The following is a 25,537-nucleotide window of genomic DNA, read 5'->3' as shown; positions in this document are numbered from 1 at the left end:
GGAAATGACAGTACCTTCCTTTAGAACACAGATCCCAGGTGATGAGAGCTTTGTCTTTCTTTTCTATAGAGCTGGTAGTTTATGGTCCAGTACCAAGGCTGACTCTCTTACCTATTTTACACCTCACTGTCAGAGGCATTTAACTTGTGGGCAATATTTATTCTATCCATCAACAGAACTTTCTTTTTCTCCAAAAAGTCATCTTAACCAAAACTTGAGGTGGGAGAAATCTCTCTTCTTCCCAGGGACAGGGAAATTCAATTTTAGAGAGACTTTAAGAGCCCTTTTAGTGGCAGCCTAGGACTTCTTAGGTAGTCTGCCATTTTCCCAGGCTAATTGGAGGTGTCCAGTGGAGGCAGCAGCAGAGGGTGTTTCCAGTCCTTCGGACAGTGCTTAATTTTAATTTTATCCCTTATCCTAATCCCTCCGCTCACTTTTCCATTTTTGCTATTAATTGATTTTACTATTTACAATATACCTCAGTATTACCTCTGGCTATATCTCTAGCTGTCCCCTTTTCAATTTCCCCTCTGTTTTCTGTCCCTTAGTTTGGATCTTCTTTTGGGTTTTTTGGTTTACTTTATTTTTTCTTTTTTCTTTTTTCTGTTTTGTTTTGTTTTGTTTTGTTTTTAGGTTTCAGAGAAGTTATGTTGAATCCAATAAGCCTTCCTGGTCATCCCAAGCCTCTTAACCGTGGCATTTATGTTGAGGATGTCAATGTTTATTTCAGCAAAGGACGCCATGGCTTTTAGAACTCCTTTACAGCCTCCCTGGTCTGATGTCACCTTGGTAGGCTGGGCCCTAAGAGAGGTTGGAAGCAGTAGGCCATTGTTCTGTTTGGATCCAGGGCTGCTAAACAGAACAGTTTGCAAACCACCTGTGCACACCCCACACCCCTACAAACACACCTTTTAATGCCAACAGAAATGGGTGGTCTCCCAGTGGCCAATGGCAGGGTTGCCCTTTTTCTCCAATGATCACTGTGCTCTTTCTACCTTCCTTCAAGGCACCACCATGGTGAGAGCCAATAAAGCAAATTAAAACACCAGTGCTCTAGGAGCTATCTTTTAAACACACCTAATTTTTTCGCTTTACAAAAAAAAAAAAACAAAATAAAATAAAATAAGCACCACCTCTTCAACAACAAAAATCAAGCCTGATAGAGCCCAGCCATGCTCTGGTCTCACTTTGCTCACTTGGACACTTGTGGGTCTCCCTGGGTCTCCTTGGGACATCATGATACCCTCTTAGTGATCTCGCTGCCACCCATGTGACCTCAGATTGGGGAAGAGCCACAGACAGCACTTGCACAGAGGTGGAGACGGCCTGGTAAGAGAGGAAAAACCAGACTTGAGTGTTGGCATCCAATTAGGGTCCCAAAGGGAAGAATGGAAACATATTCTTCGCCTCCCCCACCTTTGGTGGAGAAGTTTGTACTTACTTTGAAATGATCTTCCCCACTCCTTACATCCTCTTCTATAAGAGGAGGGCTCCCAGTGTGTGCAAATGTTAGAAAACTCCCAAGGGGAGATGAATATTTTCTCTAGCCTCCTCTCTGGCCTCTCTGTTCCCCAACTCTGCTGTTTTGATGAGCTTTGCCTGCAGGATGCCTTGCCTTTGCCATGGGAAGGAAAGATCAGGCCATTGAATTGGCCACTCCGCCAAGACCATGGGGACCAGAGAAGCAAGGGCCCTGTGGCCCTTTCTGCCTCTCCACCATCCTTGGATCTCTTTTTCTCCCTATCTCTTGTTCTTGAGTCTGAGAATCTTTGGAACCCAGTTTATACATACCTTCAAGGCAAAGATGAACTGAAGGGGGAAAAGAAGCTAAAATTGGCCTTCTGTGGCCCTTCCCCAGCACCAATGGAAGTGTCAATCCTGTTCTCTGGTCAATATTTGTGTTTCCTTTGTTTGCTTTGACTCATGTCTTACTCCGTGGCCACATTCCCCTAGGGAACTTCCTTTCCCTCTACTTGGGGACAATAAACAAAAACAGACCAACAATGAAACAAACAAAACCTTTTAATCCAGTGGGGAGAGGGAAAGACTATAGGGGGCTCAGCATCTTTTCAGAGTTTGTCCCAATTTTTGGTCTCTTCCTCTTGGAAGAAATGAAGCTTAGTTTTGTTAATTTAAGGAAGGGTGAATACTTTTTTTTCTGGCAATATCAGATTCTCCTGACATTCTTCCCAGTTGGACCCAATGACTTTGCTCATCTACCCAGTACCCCCAGTGCCTGCCCCCTTGAGGAATACGGTGCAAGCTGTAGTATATCTTCCTAATCATAAGATATACAGCAATGGGCCTTAGAGTATTGGGGGTCTTTGAGCATCTCCACTATTTCCTCCTCAGTTTAAATATTCTTGTTGGAAATTTTGTCTGAGTTAAATTTTTCTTTCCACAATCTTACTTCTGAAATCCTGCTGGGTAGAACTTTTCACATCAGGTCTAAAGACTGATTTTGTAGATCCCTCTGTAGGATTTTCGAGAAAACTCCAAACTTCTCAAGTTCTCCCTCCCCCCAGTAGTGAGACCTAAGCCTCCCCTCTATTTCCCCAAACTGTATGTGGATGGCTAATTTTTACCCCAGGGCTCCAAGCTGCACCCTGTCTCTCCTCTTGAGATAACTCACCACCCCTTGCCCTGCCCCACCCACCTTTCAGCTTTCCCCATTGCTTCTTAGCAGCCCTTCTATTCCTCATTGCTCCTTGTTGGGCCTGAGGGAACAAGGCCTGCTCCCAAGTGTGTGGCTTTAAGGAGTAAGCGTGAGGATGTTTTTTAATTATTGTAAATCATTACCTCATTTCCGGCCTCCCAGGCATCATCCATCCCAACATTCTTTATCCTGCCATCACTTTCACCTTGTGCTATGACAATGGGACATTGCGTTTCCACAGAGACTTATAGGAGTGTTCAGTGTATAGTTTCTTAATAAACACTTTATTTTCTAATGAACTGACTGTATCAATCGTCTTATTTGGAAGCTTTTAAAACATATTAAAGAGGTACAATTGACAGGCTACCACTTTTCCTTTCCTTGTTGTAGTATTCTTTTTATTGTTATTTAATGTTTTATTTAATATTTCCTTAGTTTGGTCCTATTTGCCAGTCTCTGCATTTTTATTCTCATAAGTTTTCTCAGAGCAGTTTCTGAGGAAGATGAGTACAGTTCAGTATTGAGTATTTTTACTAGTCAGAGGAAAATAGAGGCCCAGAAAAGTGAAGTAGGTCCCCTAATGTTATCAGATTGAGATCTGAACCCAGTTCTCTTCTCCTGCTCCTTCACAGCCCTTTCTCCTACTTTTCTTAATGCTGCTTAAGCCACAGATTTAGTGTTGGAAGGGGCCTTCGTGGTAGCTTCCAGCTATTTCATTTACATGGGTTCTCATAAGGGAAGTGATTTCCCAAGCTCACACTGGTAATAAATAAGCAGAGCCAAGATTTAACCTATGTCTTCTGCCTTCAAATCCAGTGTCCTTTCAGAGCCCTTCCATGTCACCAGTGGGCTCTTTGGTGGCACTTGGAATCCAAGTGAACAGACATTGATCCTTTTCAGAATGCATGGTAGGAAGAGTGATGATGGAGTTTTAGTCCTTTGCTTTTAGATCTATGTTTGCCTCAATAAAAAATGGATGCAATTTTCTCTATGAAACAGAGGGAAGCAACTTTGCCCAGATTTGTTCAGGGGGTGGAACATGGCTCCACCAGTAAAGCGTGGAAGCCAAGAATTCCTTATTTAGCTAGGACACATTCCAGTTAGTTTGCCTCATTTAGGCTGACAATGGGGATGTCTTGGGGTCTCAGTAATCTATTTACTCTTTAACCCCTGGAAGAAGCTGAGCATAGTTGTAATAGATTGTCTCTGGATTGTTGATTGTGAGTTAGCTGAATTATGAACTAACAAAGGTCACATTCTACTCCTTCCAATGGAAAATGGAAAATGATTGTGTGTGTGCATGCATATATGTCTATATATGAATATATGGTGACCAGGACTGTTGCAAAGAATTCTTGGAAGCATTTGAACCCTTTACTGAGCTCAAAGTTATTTGTCTTTCTCTGCACAATTTCCCAGGGAAGATGTTTCAGCAGAGTAAGGTGGGTAAGCCTCAGTGGGAAGTTTCATGGAGTACAAATGAACATGATGCTTGCTTCCTATTTGTCATTCAGTCAATCTATAATCAGTAAGCATTTATTAAGTGCCTTTTATGTATTAGTTGCTGTGGAGGAATATTGGGGTTACAAAGATAAAAATAAAATAATTCCTGCTCTCGAGAAATTTATATTCTATCAGGGATTATAACATGTACACATAGACATATGTTTAAAATATCTAATTAATAAATATAAGGCAATCTGGGGGGATGAAATACAAGTGGATTTGGACATGGTGGTAAGGAAAGACCTCAAACAGATGACAATCGGGCTGACCTTGAAAGACACCCATGAGTTGGGATAATGAGGATTGTAGTCTTTATAAAAGAAGAGAAATGGGTGATGCAATGTCACATATAAGGAAGAAAAGAAGAGACCGTTTAACTGAACTATAGAACATATAAACAGGAGTGAGGTTTAATGAGTCTGGAAACATAGTGCCAAACAGAGGAAGTTATTTGATCTTTGAGGTAATAGGAAATATTATTGAGTAGGAAAGTGATATGATTTGACCTGTGTTTTAGAAGTATCACTTGGGCCAGTGAATGAAGGAAGATTTAAGAGTCTCAATAATCTAGGTGAAATGTTAATTTGCAACCCTCCCTAAACAAAAGGAAGCTTTTCTGCTCTGGCCTGGCTGAACCCTGGGATCTCCTTTGGGCCTAAAATGTCCAAGAAGACCCTTGTACTGCACCATTGTTTTTATATGTGGGGAAGGAGTTATTTTTGTGGTTGAATATGTTTATTTTTTATATATTTGTCTACAAAGCAGGGTCTGGGGCCTGGATCAGCTTCCATAGTTTCTGGGGCCACTTCTAGGATAGCAGTTTTGGTAAATGATTATAACAAGATTAGAAGAACTATATCTATTGTAGATCAGATACATACATGAGCTGATTCTTGGGCTAGAAGACCCCTGGAAAAACAGATTGAGTCCTACTCTCTTCTCTTTCCCTATATTCCCAGAATCCTAAGCAATCCTAAGATGTTCTAGGAGTTCTAGATGTTCCAACATTTTTCTGTTTCAACCTTCAAGAATTTCTCTGGATTATTCTAGAAGGGCTACTGGAACCAATACGCCCTCCCAGGGGTATAGGTTTATTTTATCATTTGCTCTTAGGACAAGAAGATCTATATAGCAGTCACTTGACATAGTCTGACATGGGTGTCCTAAGCTATGAAGAGAACCTGAACTTTTGTTTTCCTAATAAACAACGTTGCTAAATTCTGGAGCTAATTGACTTTCTTTGGGGAAGGAATTAGTGGGGATAAAAGGGAAGGGGAGAGCTGCTTCTAGAAGTACCAACAGAAAAAAAGATAATTGTAAAAATACTATTTCTAACCTCTAGAAAGCTAGTATCCAATCTGTCATAGTATTACAGATCCTCAAGACTGAATGAATCAAAGAAGGTGATTTGGTTTAGGATTTTTCCACTGTTACCTTGGGCAAAAAGGAATTTGTACTTGAACTTGGAAAGAATTGTGATTTCACTGACAGCATAGTTTAAAAGACAATTAACTCTATAATTTATTAGATAGTCTTTATGAATTTCTGTGACAGGAGGAGAAAAATGTCACTTGGTAATCACCCTCTCCTAATCTGCACTGATTCCTGGATAATAAACAGGTAAACAGCTCATTACCAGGTCCTCCCAAACTGAAAATCTTTCCAGCACAATAGAACCCTACAGAAGGTGAACTCCACTGTCAGAGCCTTTGGGAGCCTAGACTTCCCTCAGCACTACAGTGAGGCATCAGAACAGTGATTTAATGAACATAGAAATGGACATCATTTTAACATCCACTAGAAAAATGGTTTTTATCACTTCCCTTTACTGTTCCTTTTAGCATTTGATGATGACTTTGGCTTTTTTGGAAATCTTTTATCTCCTACATTTGGCATAGTAAAAGGAATGCTTACATCTGTGGATTTGGGTTCAAATGGTGCCTCAGATACTTGCCACATATGTGAACTCAAACAAGTTGTTTACCTTCTCTGGGCCTCAGTTTTTTCACCTGTAAAATCAGGGATTTGGACTAATGCCCTCTAATTCTTTCCAGTTCTCTGTATGTGATTTTATCCTATCCTATAAACATAAATAGATGTTTCATTTTTTGTATCTTTATCCACAATGCCTATCACTTGGTGTGCACACTTAGCAGGTAGTTAATAAATGCCTGTTGATTGATTGATTACACTTATATTTAGTGCCTCTTGCTTCCGTTGAAAATATACCAAGCAGAAGTTCAAATGAAAGAATTATTAATATTCTTTAATACTCATAGATAACTGTGGATGCTTCTAACTGATTCCTCAGAATGGAAGGTTTAGAATTCCAGTGGGTAGGGTAATAAAAGCACATTTCTTTTAATATTGAAAGGAATGATAGGAAAGATGAGTTTCCTATGATCTTTCAATGAGAAAGCTACAAGAGGGGTAAGACAATTTGAGTAGCTCTCCAGATCAAGGCAATGAGATTAACCATTTGTGCCTTGCCCAGGTTTGCTGTCTTCCCAGTGGCTGACCTGATGCTGAATATGTTCTTTTCGAAAGATGGGAAGAGTTCATTCTATCTGACAACTATTTTAGTGATTTCTTAATGTCTAGCACTGTTCCTTGAATGGGAAAAAAGAGAGGATTGTATGCTTCCTTTCTTGCTCCTCAAGTTGCTTGTTTTGTGCAGATGGAGTTTCAACATGCTAGGCTTGGGTGGGAAGAAAAAGCTGTGAATTGTTACAAAAAGGCAGGCTAGAGCAGCAACTATAAGGTTTCTCTTTCCTCTCTCTTCCCTCCTCTCTACCAAGTTTAGCTCCCTCAGGTTAAGCCTAGGTATTAACAGAAGATCAGGAACCCCAGATACAGTAGTGAAGCTTTGTCAAGGGTTTAGATGCCGAATAGAAAAGCACACAAGGGAGAGAGCAGTTCTGGACAACTGCATTACTGTTTAACTTTTCTGAACTATGCCAGATGTGGATTAGGCAAAGAGCCGGGAATCTTAGTTACCTCTGTGTTTACTGATTCCTGCAGTCTTACTTCTCTATGGCTTTACAGTGCTTCTGAAAGCAATAGCAAAATGAAAATAATAGCAAGGTGTGCTGATGATGGATGGAAAGTAAAAGGTCAAAGAGGAGTGTTAACTTGCTCATTGGCTAATTAGGGATATGTTGGAAGGAAGTATACTCAGAGAATGACAATGGGAATGGCATTAATCTAGTACTGGGTCAGGAAGGACACTTGATTAAAGGATTTTGAGCTAGAAGTAATCTTTGAGTCTATCTAGTCCTATACCAGTTTAAAAAAAATAAAGAAATTGCATCAGAGATATTAAAGACATTTCTTTAAGTCACATAGATAGAAAGTGACAGAGATAGAATTTAAAACTGTACAATTTGGCTAAATCTGATCTGTTTTCCACTACACAAGAGGGGTCTGGTGGTGGGATGGAAAAGACCCTAGTTTCTTTTTTCAATTAATGAATTATGTTTTATGAATCATGTTGGGAGAAAAAAATCAGAGCAAAAGGAAAAATCATGGGAGAGATAAAAAACAGAAAAAAGGAGTGAATATAGCATGTATTGATTTACCTTCAGTTTTCTTAGTTCTTTTTCTGGATGCAGATGGTATTTTCTGTCTAAAGTCTACTGAGATTTCTTTGAATCACTGAAAGATCCCTAATTTCTATCTAGATGATAAGAAGGTATGTGTCTTTTTGGAGGGGAGTGTAGAAAGGGAACACAGAAGAGTGGGGATAGCCAACCAACAGAAAAGTTCAGAAATAGACCACCTTCTTCTTTTTAGCTCTAATAAAATAATATGTCCCTCTCGCTTCCCACTTCATCCCACAGTATCTACTTTTCAGTTCTAGTTGATGTTAAGTCTTTCCAACTTCCATTTCCTCTTAGATATTAATGGATTTCCATTTTAATCTTAAAAACCTACTTCTGATAGCTCAGATAGCTTTTCTAGATCTGAAAATTCATTCACAGTTATAAGGGATTCATTTTTTATCTTTTCTCAGAAGCCTAGAGTTAGCCCAAATGTATGTTCAGGTAATGAACAGGGTAGTAATTTTCTTTTCTGACTTTCAAGGGTGTTATCTATAGTGTCAGTTTGGGTCTACAAAAAAGACTGGATTCCTCTTTCACCAAGTGACTAATTCTGCTAAACTACTTTCATACTTAGTGAATGGAGTTCTGTGGTTTACCAAAGTGACCCCAAACTCCTCAGATAGAAAACTTTTTTGCTTCCTTTATGTTTAAGGTATTATTATTTTTTTCTGCAATCATGGACCATAAGAAGTATATATAGGAGGCTTTTAATCAGTAATCTCTTAATATCATTATATGCAAGTATCTCTTATATGTCATATAATTCGAGAAATTATCCTATTCTTCCTTGAGGTTCTCTGATCTTTTTTCATTTTGGAAATATACTTCTATCAATAGCCTATACTTTTGTAGCAATTTAGAGAGGCAGCTTGGTGTAGTAAATTTTAGAAAGCTAGCCTCAGGATTCAAGTCACACTTTTTAAAGATATATTTTTATTTTTTATCCTTTAATAGTATTTTATTTTTCCAAATACATGAAAAAATGGTTTTCAACCTTTGAAAAATCTTGTGTTCCAAATTTTTCTTTCTCTCTCTTCCCTCTCTTGCTCCCCAAGACAGCAAGTAATCTGATATAGGTTAAACGTGTGCAATTCTTCTAAACATATTTTCATATTTATCTTGTTGCACAAGAAAAATCAGATCAAATGGGATAAAAATACAAGAAAAAAATGAGCAAGCAAACAACAACCCAAAAAAGGTGAAAATTCAAGTCACGCTTGTGAGATACACTATGTCATTCTGGGTAAGATCTTTAATCCCTCAGTGGTTTAAGTGACAATCACTCTTAAGTTTGTAAAGAATGTGCTAACCTGCATCTCTGTTGTCTCCTTGATGGTAGTTCCCTATTTCAGTGAAATAATGCATCTAGTTCCCACCCTTATCTTCACATTTTACAAAGAGTTCTTCTTTATAATAAACCTAAGAAGTTGCTAGAGCAACTATTATCCTCAGTTCCTTATGAACTGAGACTAATAGCTGAAGTGAATCATCTAATCACACAGCTAGCAAGGGTTGAAGCTAGAATTCAAACCCAGATTTCCTCACTCCATGTCCACCATTCTTTCTCTGCTGTTTCACATCTAGTTAAATTGCTATGGTCAGTGATAAATACATTGCAATAATTAATAAGCTAAGATATTTGTGGAACACAGATATTAGAACATATAAATAATAGACTGAACCAAGGAATAATGGCAACTCAGCTGCTTCAGGGGTATGGGAGTAGAGTGAATATATAGGCTGAAATTCATATTAAATGACAAAGACTCTCTAGGAATAAGGCAAGGTGAAGTTGCATTTGGCTTGAATTCAGAAGGGATGGGAATTGGTGGTAGGAGGAGACAGGATGATGAGCCAGAGAAATCAGGGAAATCAGCCTAGCTTTTTTGTATTACAGAGACATTTGTAATGACACTAACATATCCTAACAATCTTTCTAGTTAGTGTTATATTAAAGATATGCATTAAATATTACATAATATAAGAGTATGGGTTTCTCTGAAATATGGAGCTTGTAGAGAGAAATTTAGGGTACCATCAGAAGATAGTATTTCCTCTTTTCTCTAATCCACACCCCATCTAATACTGCCTCTTTGGGGAGGGAAAGTTGGTATAAGGGGAAAAAATAATGATTTTGTTGGAGTGTGAAGATGCAGGAAGAAATTGCAAATAGAGGATTGACTTTTTTTTAAGATGGTGAAAGGAACTGGGCAAGGTTTACTTAGCATCCTTTGTATGCCTCAAAGGGATTGTCAACTTCTGCTTAGATATAATCTGGGGGAGAGGAAAAGAGAGGGAAGGAGAGAGGGAAAGAGAGGGAGAGAGGAGAGAGGAGAGAGAGAGAGAGAGAGGAGAGAGAGAGAGAGAGAGAGAGAGAGAGAGAGAGAGAGAGAGCGCATGTGTGTGTGCATGTATGTATGGGGGGGCAGCTCTGGGATTCTAGACTTTTTCATAGTGATGCTTCTGCTTAAAGGACAGAGCATTATGACAGGCTCTGAACAATATATATCATCTGTATTTTGCTGTAGAAAATAATTATGCTGATAAAACTGGCCTCAAATGACTTGTTTTTCCTCTGATTTCGGCTGGCTATGTGGTGGCTACTTTAATAGATTTAAGACTCAGAATACTTTCAGAAGAACCAATCATGGAAAATCTGTTTCCTAGATTCCTTTCAAATATTTGTTCCCAAATTCAGTCTTTAGCAAGCAGAGCAAATACTGATCCCAGTCTAAATAAGTTTTTAAAATTACAGTTAAAATTATACATTGAAACATTGGCATGACAATTTTGAAATGCTATTACTTAATTCTTAGAAATTGAGTATTTGTCCTGGTTTGGTATTTACAATTTGTTTTAGAGACCATGTTTTGACTAGTTTTTGCTAAATAAGTTTTTCGGTGGCCTTTGGCCAAGAATGCTCATTTTGACCACAGACTTTGACTTCTAAGTGAACTGTTTGTTGCTAAAGTTATAAGTGTACTGACAGAATTAGAAAAATATACCTTACAGACTTAGTTACTTGAGTATATATGCATCAGGAACACATTGATTAAAGGGTTGCTAAGTTTAAACTCACAAGATAAATTATAGAGCAGATGAGAATGAGACTTATACTTCTAATATATATTTTCCCCTCCTATTTTATTACTAAGCTGTTTCCAATTTCGGTCTGCTCCATCCAATCCCAACCCTGTATCTATATGAGATATGATGTGTAAATAACCATTGTGGAGAATTTTTCTAAAACACTAGTTTCTGGCCACATCATTGGTTTATTGCATAAATTATCAGTATCAGTGTACAACCTTTTTTCTCTGTTATATGAACTCTTCACTTAGAACTACAAGTATAGGTGGGTCTTGTGGTTCATTTTGGGATAAATAACCTAGAAATGCAACTCAAACTAACAAGAAAATAAGCACCAGGACTAGGATCTGAATGATATAAAAGAAATTGTACATTTCAACCTAGGTCTTCCTTTAATATCTCTTTTAGAACTATAATTCTGACTGTAGTATAAGACTTCATGAAGTCAGAATTCTGACTTCATAGTGTGTCATATATGGTACTCTATCATTATCTAGATATCTTGGATCAGTAGGAAGATATGAGTCACTTGGAATTATTAATAACCAGTTTGAAAAGGAAAGATCTGGGCGGGACTGTGTGTGTGTGTGTGTGTGTGTGTGTGTGTATGATGTTTATGGATTACACATTCCCTGTAAGCAATGTGATGTGACAGCACAAAAACCTAACACAACATTGTTAGGGACATAGCTTTCAGGAATAAAGTCATAGCCCCCTGAAAAGCATCACCTGTAGTACCATTTTCAGATTTGGACACCACCATTTGAGAAGGAAATTAATAAATTGGAGAATGGCCAGAGGAAGGTAACCAGGAGGATAAAGAGCCTTGGATCCACTATCAGCTATATATTAGTTGAAGTAATTGGGCACAGTTGACCTGGAAAAGAGAAAGCTCATGCAGGGTGTGCTGGCTCTCTTTAAAGGAAGAAGTGAAGAAAGTATTAGCTTTCCTTTGTTTGACCCTAGAAGTCAGAATCAGGAGTAATTGGCACGAGACAAATTTGAGCCAGGGAAAATTGTTTTTTCAACAATGAGATCTATCTAGAAATGGAATAGACTGCCACCAGAAGTAGATGAGAATCCTTCCTAGGTAGTCTGCAAGCAGAGACTAGACAAAATTTTGTGGGATATATGATAGGGGACTTATTTTAGGTATTGATTGGTCCTGATGATTGCTAATGTTCCTTCCAACTCTCAATCTGTGATTCAGTGCTTTAGTGAATGGTCTTTCCAAAAAGAATGTGTAGTGCATGTTTAAATAGCATACAGAATGGTCAAATCTTGTTCAGTTAATTTAGCTCTTTTCAATTGTCATAACTGTTAATAAGCTTCTTGGATTAAATGTTAAATTTGTTCAATCTGATTTTATCATTATGATGTTGGAAATAACCATATGATCATTTGTTGTTAATTTGGTATTTTTAATGACTAGATTGGATGAACCTTTGAGGAAAGAGTTCTGAAGTCAGAAGATCTAGAGTGGAATTGTGGTTCTGTTACTTAGTTGTGTGATCTTGGATAAATTACCTTTTTATTAGCCTCAGTTTCCTTTTTGGAGAAACAAAGACAATAATACTTGCACTCATAATGGACTTCTACTTTACTGTTTGTATAAATTGAGACATGCCGATTACTGTTTTTAAATCTGTTCCTTCTCTGTAAAATGTAGGGATTATAATGACTGTTAACTGTAACATGTTCTAAATATATGATATATTATGTCAAATCAGAAAACATTTTTAAAGTTTCCACTGCATGTTGGATACTTTGTAAGTCACTGAGAGGATACAGATTTTTGAATAAGACACAATCTTTGTCTTCAAAGAACCTTAAGTTTTTTATAATTTGTTACTTCACAGGAAGCAATTTTCAGCCAGATAAACCAATCACTTATGTACATATCACTCAAATCTATGTTCCTATCAAGAAGGTCCTGAAAGCCCACTGTGTCTTTACTTCATGTTTTCTTCTATTTGAGAACAAAGACAGTCAGGAGTGACAGATTCAGTTTTTTTTTTTTTTTTTTTTTTTTTACTGTTTGCAGTTGGTTGGAGGCTTTGTACAAAATCTCTGTGAGTAAAAGAAAGTCACAAAACACATACTATGTTATCAATTCACTCATATGCAGTAGATATTTCAGATGAACTCCTCCCTTCCATTTCTCTCTGGTAGGCTCTCTCACCTTCTATCTCATTCACACTATAGGAGGCATGCATGTAAATGCCTCCCTGTTCATTGATGTGGGGCCACTTCAAAATATACAAAAAGCACTCATGCCCCTCAAGGAAAAGAGTTATATCACAGAATACTTTACCTGGACATGGAGAAAACCCTGAGCATTAGTACAGCATTCAAAAGAAACCATTGAAATGTCATCAGATGAACTCATAGGAAAAAAAAAAAAACAATCAATAATCATTTATTAAGCACCTATTAAGTGGCAGGTACTATGCTAAGTGCTAGAAATACACAAAAAGGGTAAAAGATTGTCCTGCCTTCAAAGAACTTACAATCTAATGAAGGAGACAACATGACAAAGTTGGTCTATATAAGATCAATAGGAAATAATTAACAGAGAGAAGGTACTAGAATTAAGAAGGGTTAGGGAAGGCTTTTTGTAGGAAGTGAGAATTCTGTTGGAACTTAAAAGAAGCCAGGGAGCTCAATAATTGGAAAAGAGCCAGGAGAGCATTTTGGATGTGGGAAACAGTCAGAGAGTATTCCCAGAGCCAAGAGATGGACTATCTTATTTGTGAAACATCTAGGAGGCCACTTTTACTGCATCAAAGACTATGGAGTGGGAAATAAAGTTTAAGAAGACTGGAAAAGTAGGAAGGAGCTAGACAATGGAAAGCTTTGCTTTCAAAGAGAGCAGAGCATTTTGTATTTCCTTCTGGAAACAATAGGAAGCCACTGGAGCTTATTGAGTGGAGTGTGTGTGTGTGTGTGTGTGTGTGTGTGTGTGAGAGAGAGAGAGAGAGAGAGAGAGAGAGAGAGATAATAGAGAGAGAAAGAGATAAAGAGATAGAGAGAGAGAGAGAGAGAGAGTAGAGAGAGAAAGAGATAGAGAAAGAGAAGAGAGAGAGAGAGAGAGAGAGAGAGAGAGAGAGAGAGAGAGAGAGAGAGAGAGAGAGAGAGAGAGAGAGACATAAGATCTGCATTTAGAAAAATCACTTTAGTAACTAAAGGAATAATGAAGTGGAATGGGAGAGACTTGAGGCAGGTAGAACCACCAGCTGCCTATTGTAATAGTCCAAGTGTGAGGTGATCAGGGCCTACACCAGGGTGATAGCAGTGCTGAAAGAGAAAAGGGGACATATTTGAGAAATACTGCAAAGGTGAAATAGACAAATCCTGGCAACAGTTTGGATAATAAGAAGGGAATTGTGGTGTTTGAGAAGTAAGAGAGAGAGAAACAGACAGACAGATATAGAAAGACAGACACAGATAGACATAGAGAGACAGAGAGAGAGACAGATAAAGAGAGAAAATAACCTTAATGAGAAAATGCTGAAGAGGCAGCAATGCTTAACTTCATTCAGACCTAGTAAAATGTCTTCAGAACACACTTATGGCATGATTCCAACCCTTACAAAGAAGAGTGGACACATCAGTGAATCACAAGCATTGAGGAACAACCTTGGACCAAGACAGTCATTGTTTTTATGAGACAAGTGTACTGTGTAGGGCCCTATGGAATTGAGGTTCTTCCCAGGAGATCCTGGGATCTCCTTTTAACTTTTTCCATAAAGGTGAGGAAAGCTTTCCTCAAAGTCAAGGGACTTAAGTGCAAACCTGCTCAGTTTTGTTTTTGTTTTTTTTTTTGGTTTGGATTGTTTTTCTTTTTTTCTTTTTTTTTGATTGGTTCAATAAAACTTGTCATGTTTTATTTTTTCCCATTGTTAGAGAACTGACAAAATGAACCAGTTCCTGACGATCCTAGGTTTCCCAGGGTAGGAACATGAAATAAATACTATTTACAAGAGACAAGAGCTAGTGAAATTTTGTAGGAGATGAAAAAAACCTGATATTCCCAGGTTTCCTTGAATAGGTATCATAAAGCATAGATTGTCTATGAAAGATAGGAGAGGTAGGGAAGGGATTATGTTAGGGGCTAGAGACCCATTGACATACTTTTATTTATCATTAAGTCTCTGAAGCCTTTGTTACTCATTCTTGCTGAAGGCCCATCTCTGCCTCCTTATCTTTATCTGGTGCTTCTGTGGGATTTCATGTATGATGACTGTAGGCCTCTGTCCAGGTCCTTATGTATCATGATATCTCTGCCTCTTCTTCCCTGAGATACAAATCTTTCCTCTTCTATCCAAAAGAAGACTGCCATATATGGATTTGTTGTTTTTGTTTTTCTGGCGAGGTAATTGGGGTTAAGTGACTTGCCCAGGATCACACAGCTAGAAAGTATTAAGTGTCTGAGGCTGGATTTGAACTCAAATCCTCTTGACTTTTAGGGCTGGCGAAAACTGCCATAAATGAAGGGGAGAGGAGCTCATCTGCATGCTTGCTGCTTGTATCACAGTGGCATATGTTGTTGCATCTTCAACATCTCTGCAATATTATTTGGTACATTTTTAAAGGCCATACTTCTCTGTCTCTCTTAGAGTCAAAGGACATATCTGATTTGGGGGGACAAATAGGATGATGGTCAGGTAGGTAACACTAAGATAAAATTTGGTGCAAGTTTGGTGCAAAATTTGGGAAACCTTTGGAAGAAAGTGAAAACCCATCACTATATTGTTTCTAGAAGGAAATGGTAAGTCTTCCATCTTAGAGTTCATGAATCCATCTATTGCACATTGTCAAAATGAGGGAATAATAGAGATGATATCATTTGGTGATAGATAATTGAAGCAAAGACCCATGTTCTAATTCTAAATCTACCAGTAGAAAGAAATCACTTTGCATAAATTGTTTTTGTTTTTTATCTAAATTTTCCTTCTGCAGAATGGGGGTATTCTGATTTCCTATTAACAATCTGGCAAAGTGTCTATAGCTACCACTGGTAAGAATATGAGTACTAAGTAGCTACCCAGAATACTTTTCATTACCCTATAATCCTGCCACTCCCTATCTTTGGAACAAGTTACTCTAATAATGAGAAATCACATTAAAAGTATCCTATAGATACAATGTGCTATCATGTATATTATATAAGATACAAATAAGATCATGTATATTAAGTGCTTTTCAAGACTCAAAGCAATATATAATTGAATTATTGTTATTACTGTTATTATTATTAATTTATTTAATCCTTACACTGAACCCATGAAAGAGATAATCCGAAATCCAGGGCTCAATGCATGCCCTTTCTGTCTTTTGGTGCTTGAGTTTCCTTACTTACAAGAGAAAAGAGAGATATTTCCCATACTATAAAGACTTGAATATTGGAGAGAAGGAAAAAGGTTTAAAAGGAGTGAAGGGTGTGATCGGTATTTTGGATTAGGGTCAGTGGATTTCTTGAGATGCGGAAGAAGGGAATTTGGGGGGTTAATAGACCCTCTGTCACCAACAGACAGGCCAAGTGGGAGTTCTCAGCAAGATTTTCTGGCTTTGATCTGGAAAAGACAGCTCTGCCTAACAAATAGTCTGAAATGTCAAAAAATAAATGTTAAAGCTTGAGGGGTCATTCCCTAGGGAGCTGCCTGGGCTGGGTGGGGAGGGGAAGGAGAAAGAGAGGGACATGGATAGAATCTTCTACATAAAGATTCTGAGTTGGTTTTGTGATATTAAAAAAAAAATCTTTGAATTATTTATAGCCATGAAGATGGAAGTAGGCTGCTAAGTCTCTAGGCCTGTGGTAGTGGCATTCCATTATTTATTGTATCCAACTCTGAAATGGTAAAATTTCCCCTCTTATTAATGACATGCAATTAACCTTTCCTTGAGATTTCTACTAATTTTTTTTAATTAAGAAAAGTCACATGTTTTGTTATTTAGGGCAGGGGTAATTTTATGTGTATGAGAATATTAAAAATCAGAAACCCTCCTCTTGTTCCATTGCTAGTTTATATGTTTCTTTCCAGCACTAGATCCTCCCAAGACTGAAGCTTCTGGACCCAAGAAAGTGCTGGAAAGGGTTAGAAGCCACCAAGGAGAGCAATACCATTTTGAAGACAATCCTATCTTCCACATTATTGTGATATTATTAAGTGGCAATGTTTGGTGATAGGGAGGGAGATCTAGGTCCTAAATTGGCTCTGCCAGATTTACTATAGCTCTGGAAATAACATTTTAACTCTGCACCTCTATTTCCTTTCTGGAAAATGTAGATAATTTCCCCTTATCCTTTCTTATCCCCTAGACATGTTGAATACATGATTGACACCTTGTCTATAAAGCACTTGGCTTGCCATAAAGAGAAAGGCATTAGAATTCTATAGAAAAGGCAGGTTGGTGAAGATCTGAGCAAAAATGGTAAATAAAGAGGTACTAATTTCATGTAACATAATCACCTGTGCAGTTTATATGAGGAAAAAAATTATTCTAATTGATATACACTAAGTATCTTAGTGTGCTGGGCCTAGAAAGACTTCTCTTCATGAGTTCAAATCTTGTCTGTGTGACCCTGGGCACATCATGTAATCTTGTTTGCCTCTGTTTCTTCATTTATAAAATGAGTTTGTGAAGGAAATGGCAAACTACTCCAGTATGTTTGCCAGGAAAACTACAAAAGGGGTCACAAAAAATCAATGATGGAACAAACAACACATTGTTCTCTCATGCAAGTATCTATAGCCAGTTTTTACTCATTTATGGTAATAGACTTAGGCATGGATAACTGAAATCTATAGACAATCTAAAAAATTTATTTTAAAATGCCTTAAAGTGTTCTCTCTAACAAGTAGCAAAATGATATTTGAGTTTCACTGCATTACTGAGCTCATGCCTGAGTTAGAGCTACCATCAATAAAGTTATAAGGTCAAAAGATACTCAACAAGACAGAGAATGCCTTGAATGATTGAAGAGACTACATATTGACGAATTTATAGTGTGTTGATTTATTAAAGCAAAAAGAGAAAAATATGATCCAATGTGTTTTGCTTGTGCCTGTTGGCAGCCCAGTGAGGGGACTCTGAAATTCCATCCTGTGCAATTTCAGCTATCATTTCCAGTTCCATCTGGGTGTGTGTAATGTATACTTGGTGCTCACTACAATCCTGGCCAAGATTCTTAGCCTAGAGTGGTGGAGGAATCCATTTTAAGCAGATATTTTTTGTGTGCCAGAAGGCTGAATTGCTCCTCCATGCTTGGGTAACCTCAGTGAAGTAAAAGAGAAGGTGGGAGATGAAGTGGGGTATGTTTGAGGCATGAGATTTCTAGAGGTGAGAGACTATGCTGATTAAACTTTTACTGTTAGTGTTATAAAAAGATAAACATTCAGGAAATGATTTTAATAGTCTTTTTCTTCCTTTATCATTTTTCTTGTGGTAAAGTTGAGATATTGTAATTGTCTTGATATTAGTGATATTGATTTGTTTCCTTTTATGTTCTACTCTCCAAGAGTGTGGTATTTAGGGCAGCCAGGTGTCATAGCAGGCCTGAAGTCAGAAAGATCTGAATTGAAATTTAGTCTCATACATACTAGTTATGTGATCCTTGGCAAATCACTTAATCTCTGTTTATCTCAATTTACTTCATCTGTAAACCGAGGGTAATAACAGCACCTACTTTCAAGGGTTTTATGAAGGAGGAATGAAATAATTATAAAGTATTTAGCATAGGGCATATAGAGAGCACCTGGGCAATAGGTAATGAGATAAATACTGAATCCTGAACTCAGGAAGATTCCTCACTGCAAAAGGAGCTGGAGAAAGAAAAAACAAACCACTCTATTATCTTTGTCAAGAAAATTCTAAGTTGGGCCACAAAAAGTTGGACATGACTGAAATGGCTCAACAACAACAAAAAACAATATAGCACATAATAAGTGTTGTGTACATTGTTGATGGTGGTGATGTTGGCTAATCCAAGAAAACAGAGGGCATTTGTTTTTCCTAAAATTCTCATTCTGGAGTAGTAAGGAAATGGAGTTTTTGAATAATGACTCTGAAATTATAATGCAAAATTAATTAGAATTAGAGATATCAGCATTGGAAAGGACTTGAGAGATCTTTACTCCAACCTCTGTATCACTATATAAAAGTGTTTTGTTACTCCAAAGTTCTATATTGGTTATAATCCTTTCAGTTAGTTACAACCCTGTCAGAAACTTCAGGGAGTTCAACAGTCAATTGGATCAGGCCAAATTTCTAAATTACTTGTCTTTTGAAAAGATATTAGTTATCTTTGTATCCTGAGCACTTTTACCTCATAGTCACTTAGTTTAATTATAATTAGAATTTGTGTAACACTTGAAGGGTTATGGTCAGTCAATATGCATTTCTTTTTTATTAAAACATTTTTATTTTCAAAACATATGCAGAGATAATTTTCAATATTCACCCTTGCAAAACTTTGTGTTCCAAATTTTTTCCCTCCCTTCCCCCAACCCCTCCCCTAGATGGCAAGTAATTTATACAATACAATTCTTCTATATATATTTCCACAATTATCATGGTGTATAAGAAAAATCAGATCAAAAAGGAAAAAATGAAAAAAAAAAAAACCAAAGTGCAAGCAAACAACAACAAAAGGAGTGAAAATACTATGTTGTGATCCACACTCAGTTCTCGCAATTCTCTCTGTGGGTACAGATAGCTGTCTTCATCACAAGACCATTGGAACTGGCCTGAATCATCTCATTTCAACAAGTATTTCTTAAGCACTTGTTATTATATGTAAAATACCATGCTGAGCATTAGAGATTCAAAAAAAGGCAAAAACACAGCCCCTGTTCTCTGGGGACTCACATTCTAATGGGAGAAACCACAAAAGTTACTAGGTAAATACAAATTATATACAGTATATATAGAAACTAATCTTCAAGGCAAGGGACTAGGGGAGATGTGGTGGAAGATCTCCAGCAGAACCTGAGATTTGACAGGGAAGCTAGTAATTGGAGGTAAAGAAGGAGAACATTCCAGGAATGGGAGACAGCCAATGCAAATGCGTGATGTTGAGAAATGGAGTATTGTGTGTGAAGAATGTCAAGTAGGTTAGCGTAACTGGATTTACAACATATGGAAGAAGCTTAAGTGTAAGAAGACTGGAAAGATTGAAAGGGGCCAAGTTACAAAGGCTGTTAAATGCAAAAGAAGAAACCAATGAAAAAATAAAGGAAGAAAGGAAGAAACCAAGGGCAGGAAGGAGGAAGAGAGGGAGGGAGGAAGGGAAGGAGAGAGAGAAAGAGAGAGACCGAGAGTTAAAAGAATGAGAGTGAGAAGAAGAAAAAGGAGTGTTCTTATTTGATTTTGAAGGTAAGATCCACTGTAGTCCTTGAATGAATAGAGAGGAGTATGATACAATCAGACCTACACTTTAAGAAGACCATTTTGGTAGCTGTGTGGAGACAGATTGGTATGGGGAGAGATTTGAGGCAAGGAAAACAATTAGTAAACTATTGCAATAGTCTAGGCAAGAATCGATGAGGAACCACACAAAAGTAGTGGTTGAGTAGCAGAGAAAAAGGAGTATATATGGAAGATATTGTGATGGTAAAAATGAGATTATTAGTTATATGGGTTGAAAGCAAGTAAGGAATTGAGAATGATAATGAGATTAAACTTGGGTAATTGGAATAATACTGGTACTTATGAAAGTAATAGTAAAGTTGGGAAAAGTGGTGGTTGAGGAGAAATGTGAGTTTGTGATGCCTATGGGACATTCAATTTAAGATGTGTAAGAGGCAGTTGGTAATGAGAGAGTAGAATTCAGGAGACATTACGGCTAGATATATTGATTTGGAATCATCAACATAGAAATGATGTGTGAACATGTAAAATCATGGGCGATAATGAGATCATCAAGTGAGATAATATAAAAGGAAAAGCAAAGATGGCCAAGATGCATGAGGTAGTTGGTAAAGAGGGAGTAAAATTTAGGAGACATTAAGGCTAGATATATTGATTTGGAAATCATCAACATAGAAATGATATGTGAACATGTAAAATCATGGGAGATAATGAAATCATCAAGTGAGATAGTATAGAAGAAAAAGCAAAGATGGTCCAGAAGAGACCTTTATGGACTACCTATAACTAGCAGGTATGATAAGGATGAAGATTAAGCAAAGGAGAGTAATAAGGAGTTGTTGGACAAGTATGAGAAGAATGGGGAGAGAATACTAACATAGGACTTCATGAGGGGAAATGGGTATCTTGATGTAAATGGCAATTGAGCAGTGTTAAAGGATGAAGACAGATCAAGAAGTATGAGGATTGAGACAAGCCAATTGCATATTGTACCTATGAGATCACTACTGACATTTTTTGAGAGAACAGCTTTGATTAAATGGAAACCATGATACAAAAGGTTTAGAAATAGGAGAAAAGTTAGGAAGTTGAGGAATCTATTGTAGATGGTTCTCAAGGAGTTTATCTGAGGAGGAGAGATATGAAATGATAGCTAGAAGAAATATTAGGATCAAGTGAAAACTTTTTAAGGTATTGGAAAGATGGACATAGAACTTGGAAGAAAACTAGATAAGAAAAGATAGGATTAGAAAGTAAATATAATACTAAGAGCAATCTTCTGGAAAAAGATGGGAGGGGATGGTATCAAAGTCCCTATTAAGGTTTGTCTTGATAAGGAGAATGACCACCTCTTCATATGAGACAGGGGTGAAGTAGAAGATAAAAGGGGCAAATGTTTGAATCATGTAAGACAAGGGAAGAAAAAAGAGAGAGCTTTTTATCGTAATTTTTTTGATGAGCTATGAAGTAAAGTTCTCAGTTCTGAGACAGATTTGAAGGAGTCGGTATCATGAGTGTCTTTAGAAGGGACAAAAATGTTTGAAATAGCCACTGTGATGAGTGCAATAGCAAATCACTTTGAGATATAAAACAATTGCCTTGCTTCAGGGAAGGCCCAGTTGAGTTTATACAATGTAAATTTATAATGAATCAGAATAATTTTATAATTTTTCTCAAATCCCCCTGAGTTCCAAATAGCTGCTCTTAGACAAAAGTGAAGGAGACAGATAGTGGAAGTAATAGTGAGGTTTGACAAGAGATGTTGGATTAAAGGCCAAGGGTCAAGAACTTTGATTATAAGCAATATTTTCATCAAAGGGTTGAAATAAGGAAATAAGGAGAATGTAGACAGTATAGAAGTAATGGTCTGGAAAGGAACTGAGGGACAGGAGAAATTAGAGGTTATGGTAAAGACAAAGAATGGAGTTAGCAGTCTTAAAGCAAAGACAAAGATGGAATAATAAAAGTATAAAAATGGTTATTATTCATACCATTTTGCAGAAGAGGAAACTGATTCTGATGTTATATGATAAGGACAGAGTAATAATAATAATAATAATAATAATAATAATAGCTAACATTATATTTATATTTATAAAGTTTATGTTATCTTATATTATCCTATTTGAATAAGTATCTGAAGCAATATTTGAACTCAGATCTTCTTGATTCCAGTTTAGAAAATCTACTCATTATATCATACTACTTCTTTAAATTATAAACAACTGATATTTATATAATACTTATAGTTTCAAAAGTACTCATCATCTCATTTGAGCTAGCCAGCTCTTCCTTTTGAAACATCTATGCTATGTGAAATTCCATTGTTTGGAAGACGAGTTTCTTTTTACTTAGCCATATCTGATGAAGATTCAGTATCTATGACATCAGTATTCAGTATATGTGATGTCTCATCAAAGTGGAAAAAATTCTAAGGACACCAACTTTTATATTTATTGAGATTTCCAGTTTTTCCCTTGCTATAGGGGATAATATACACAAGACATAGTATTCAGACTCTTCTGTACCACTTCATGGGCTGGCCATGAGGAAAAGGTACTAGAAACATAAATATGACAGCCTCAGGAGAATTTGAATAGGGAGTAGTATATCTTAGTCTAGCAATGTAAGGTAGAGCAACAACCCTCATTAAAGCTTTTCTGGGTTTATATTCATCAATGAGTTGGCTGCTAACATGCCTCTTATTCTATATCATTGTTGAATCCTGGGAAAGTCAAACAGATATGTTGCATTGTATTCTTGCAGAAAATATCTATGAAGCACCTACTGTGTATTAGACCTTCAAGGAGATGTGAGAAGATACAAAGATGGGCCCTTGCTTTTAAGGGACTAACCAAAGGAATTTATATCCTAGTAGAGGAGATGATACTAAAATCATACCTTCTGCAAGAAACTTTCCGCAACTTCTCTTAATTCTACTGCCTTCCTTCTCCTGATTATTTCCTATTTATCCTATATATGGTTTGCTTTATATTTATATTTGTTTGCATGTTTTCCCCTCATCAGACTGTAAGCTTCATGAGGTCAGACACTATATTTTGTATTTTCTAATATTCCCAGTACTAGTACACTGCCTATTACATAATGGGCACTTAATATATGTTTTTTGACTGATTAATAAAGAAGATATGAACCCTGCTTTTAAGGAGCTACAGGAATTTATAATCTGGTAGAGAAGATGACAAATTATATTGTAAAATAGCATGTGAGAAGTTTAGAAAATAAGTATAAAACATAATGAGATACTATGGAAGATCATACACACACCTATATATATATATATATATATATATATATATATATACACACACATACTTATATGTGTATAATGCATATTCATATGTATATGTATATATATATATATATATATATATATATATACATATATCTAGATCTCTCTATATTCTCTAGTCCTGAATATTCTATAGTTATTCCCTCTATATTACTATTTTCTCCATTGTGGTTCACAGTATATCATGAGTGAACATAAGAAATGAAATGGAAATTTGGGGGTGTACTGTCAAAGCCACAGATGACAAATGGAGGCCAGAAGATGACACAGAGTCTATAATCAAATACTTAATCCAAATTTTACAATAAGATCTTATAAATATACCATAAAAAATCAGACTTATTCTCTTGTATAAAGAAAGACCCTAAACATTTTATATGGATTTTCCAGATTGCACAAGCACTGTGTCCCTAACCTCTGCAATGAGATAGGGGTTATGCATTTCAATCAAAGCTTTACAGAATTGCCCTGCTTGACATGAAGCACATGAGGGAGACTCATAGGGCAGAAAAGATACTTTTTATAGGATAGACAGGCTGGGTTGGTATTCCCTGTAGATAGCTTACTAAGTGAGACCCAAATCAAAGATCTTCTGTTCTCTTAATATAAACATTGTGATGTGGCAGCTAAAACAGTTAATGTCATCTTAGGTTGTATTAACAACAATAATAATAGTAAATCCTCATTTTTATAGCACCATACAAAGAACTTTTTGCATAGATTTCTTTTGAATGCCATAACAAATTTGGAAGCAGGTACCAGGGAAGCATAGACTACAGGTATTATCTTCATTTTAAAGATGACTAAACTGAATTTCAGAAAGCTGAAGTGGTTTGTCTGCAGTCACACAGGTAGGAAATGTTTATGGAAGTAACTAAATAGAAGTAGAGGATAGGGGAGACACCAGTCAGGTCCCACTGTGAATTGCTTTGGTGGCTTAAATAGGAGGAAGCTGGTTATTAGAAGGGGAGCAGTTCTTTTGAATGGTGATCTCAAAACCCATCACTAACCTTCATTAAAGGTCATCTTCTAAAAGCTGAGAGCATTGCATTCTGATTTGCACTGCCCCAGAATACTAATACAATTTCACACGAAGCCTGTAATCTCATCTGTCATACAGATGGCTAACCAAGGCATAGTAAAGTAGATTTTTAAGGTCATTCAATAGTTAGTGACGGTATTTGGAAGAGTACCCAAGTGTCCTGACCTCTGGTCTTTGCTTCTGAGAAGAAGATCCAGTTTAGTGAACACTGTCTTTTTCATTGCTGTTTGCTGGACTATGGGCCACAAATGATTGAAATGCATCTTTTCAAAGAGACAGACAGTCCAGAGTGACACATTTCCAGCCATCCTTATAATTCCATGCTCAGCACAGGGAGCCCCAAGACTAACTGGCTTGAATTCAGGGGAAAAGAAACAATAAATGATTAAGGGGCTGGAGGGATTGACTCATGAGAACACCTAAACCTCTGAGGCTTGGACCAACTGACAACCATGTTGTCAATTCAGTTCTTTGCTGTGGCAGCAAAATCCACAATGACGCTCAGTCAAGGCCTTTCCTGTAATTCCTGTGAGAGTCTCCATAGGTAGAATGGGGATCAAGAACTCTGGGAAAGTTCCATACTTTCTCCCTCTCAGGTCTTTCATCCTTTCTTGGCCAGAAATTGGGGTCCAGAGGAAAACATATGGGGCTGTGCGGGAGCCAGCCTATACCAGCTCAGGAGAGCTGATGGTTAAATTGTCATTGCCTGTATTTATACCTCAGAAATTGTCAAACTCTACAAACAAAGATGTTAACATTTTATTGATTATTCAGACCTAGGAAGTGATGGAGAAAATACTAATGATGCTAGTTAAACTTGTGTGTAGAGCCCACATCCCCTTCTTCTCCTCTCAGAGAAAGAATTCCATGTAGTCCATATAGTTCCACAGAGTAGAACATGAAGTAATCCCTGAAAACTGTGGTGGGTACCAAAGAGGATGAGATGGTTATATTAA

The 25,537-nt window shown here is 37.1% G+C and overlaps 1 protein-coding gene across 3 annotated transcripts in view; it reads left to right on the top strand.

Moving 5' to 3' along the window:
- The window catches only part of NTRK3 (neurotrophic receptor tyrosine kinase 3), a 451,535-nt gene that overhangs the window by 325,263 nt on the left and 100,735 nt on the right, over positions 1–25,537 (top strand). Inside the window, exon 13 of one of the 3 annotated variants that reach the window (XM_023497019.2) lies at positions 634–2,955. The exons of the other annotated variants lie outside the window; for them this stretch is intronic. Coding sequence (XP_023352787.1) covers positions 634–752 — 119 coding nt within the window. The 3' untranslated portion in view covers positions 753–2,955. Of the gene's footprint in view, positions 1–633; positions 2,956–25,537 lie in introns of those variants that run through there. 3 annotated transcript variants of the gene reach the window in all.

This window comes from Sarcophilus harrisii, chromosome 2, assembly GCF_902635505.1.
Source record: "Sarcophilus harrisii chromosome 2, mSarHar1.11, whole genome shotgun sequence".
Lineage (NCBI taxonomy): Eukaryota > Metazoa > Chordata > Mammalia > Dasyuromorphia > Dasyuridae > Sarcophilus > Sarcophilus harrisii.
The sequence above is the reverse complement of the archived record's forward strand: the minus strand, read 5'-3'. Positions and strand labels throughout refer to the sequence as shown.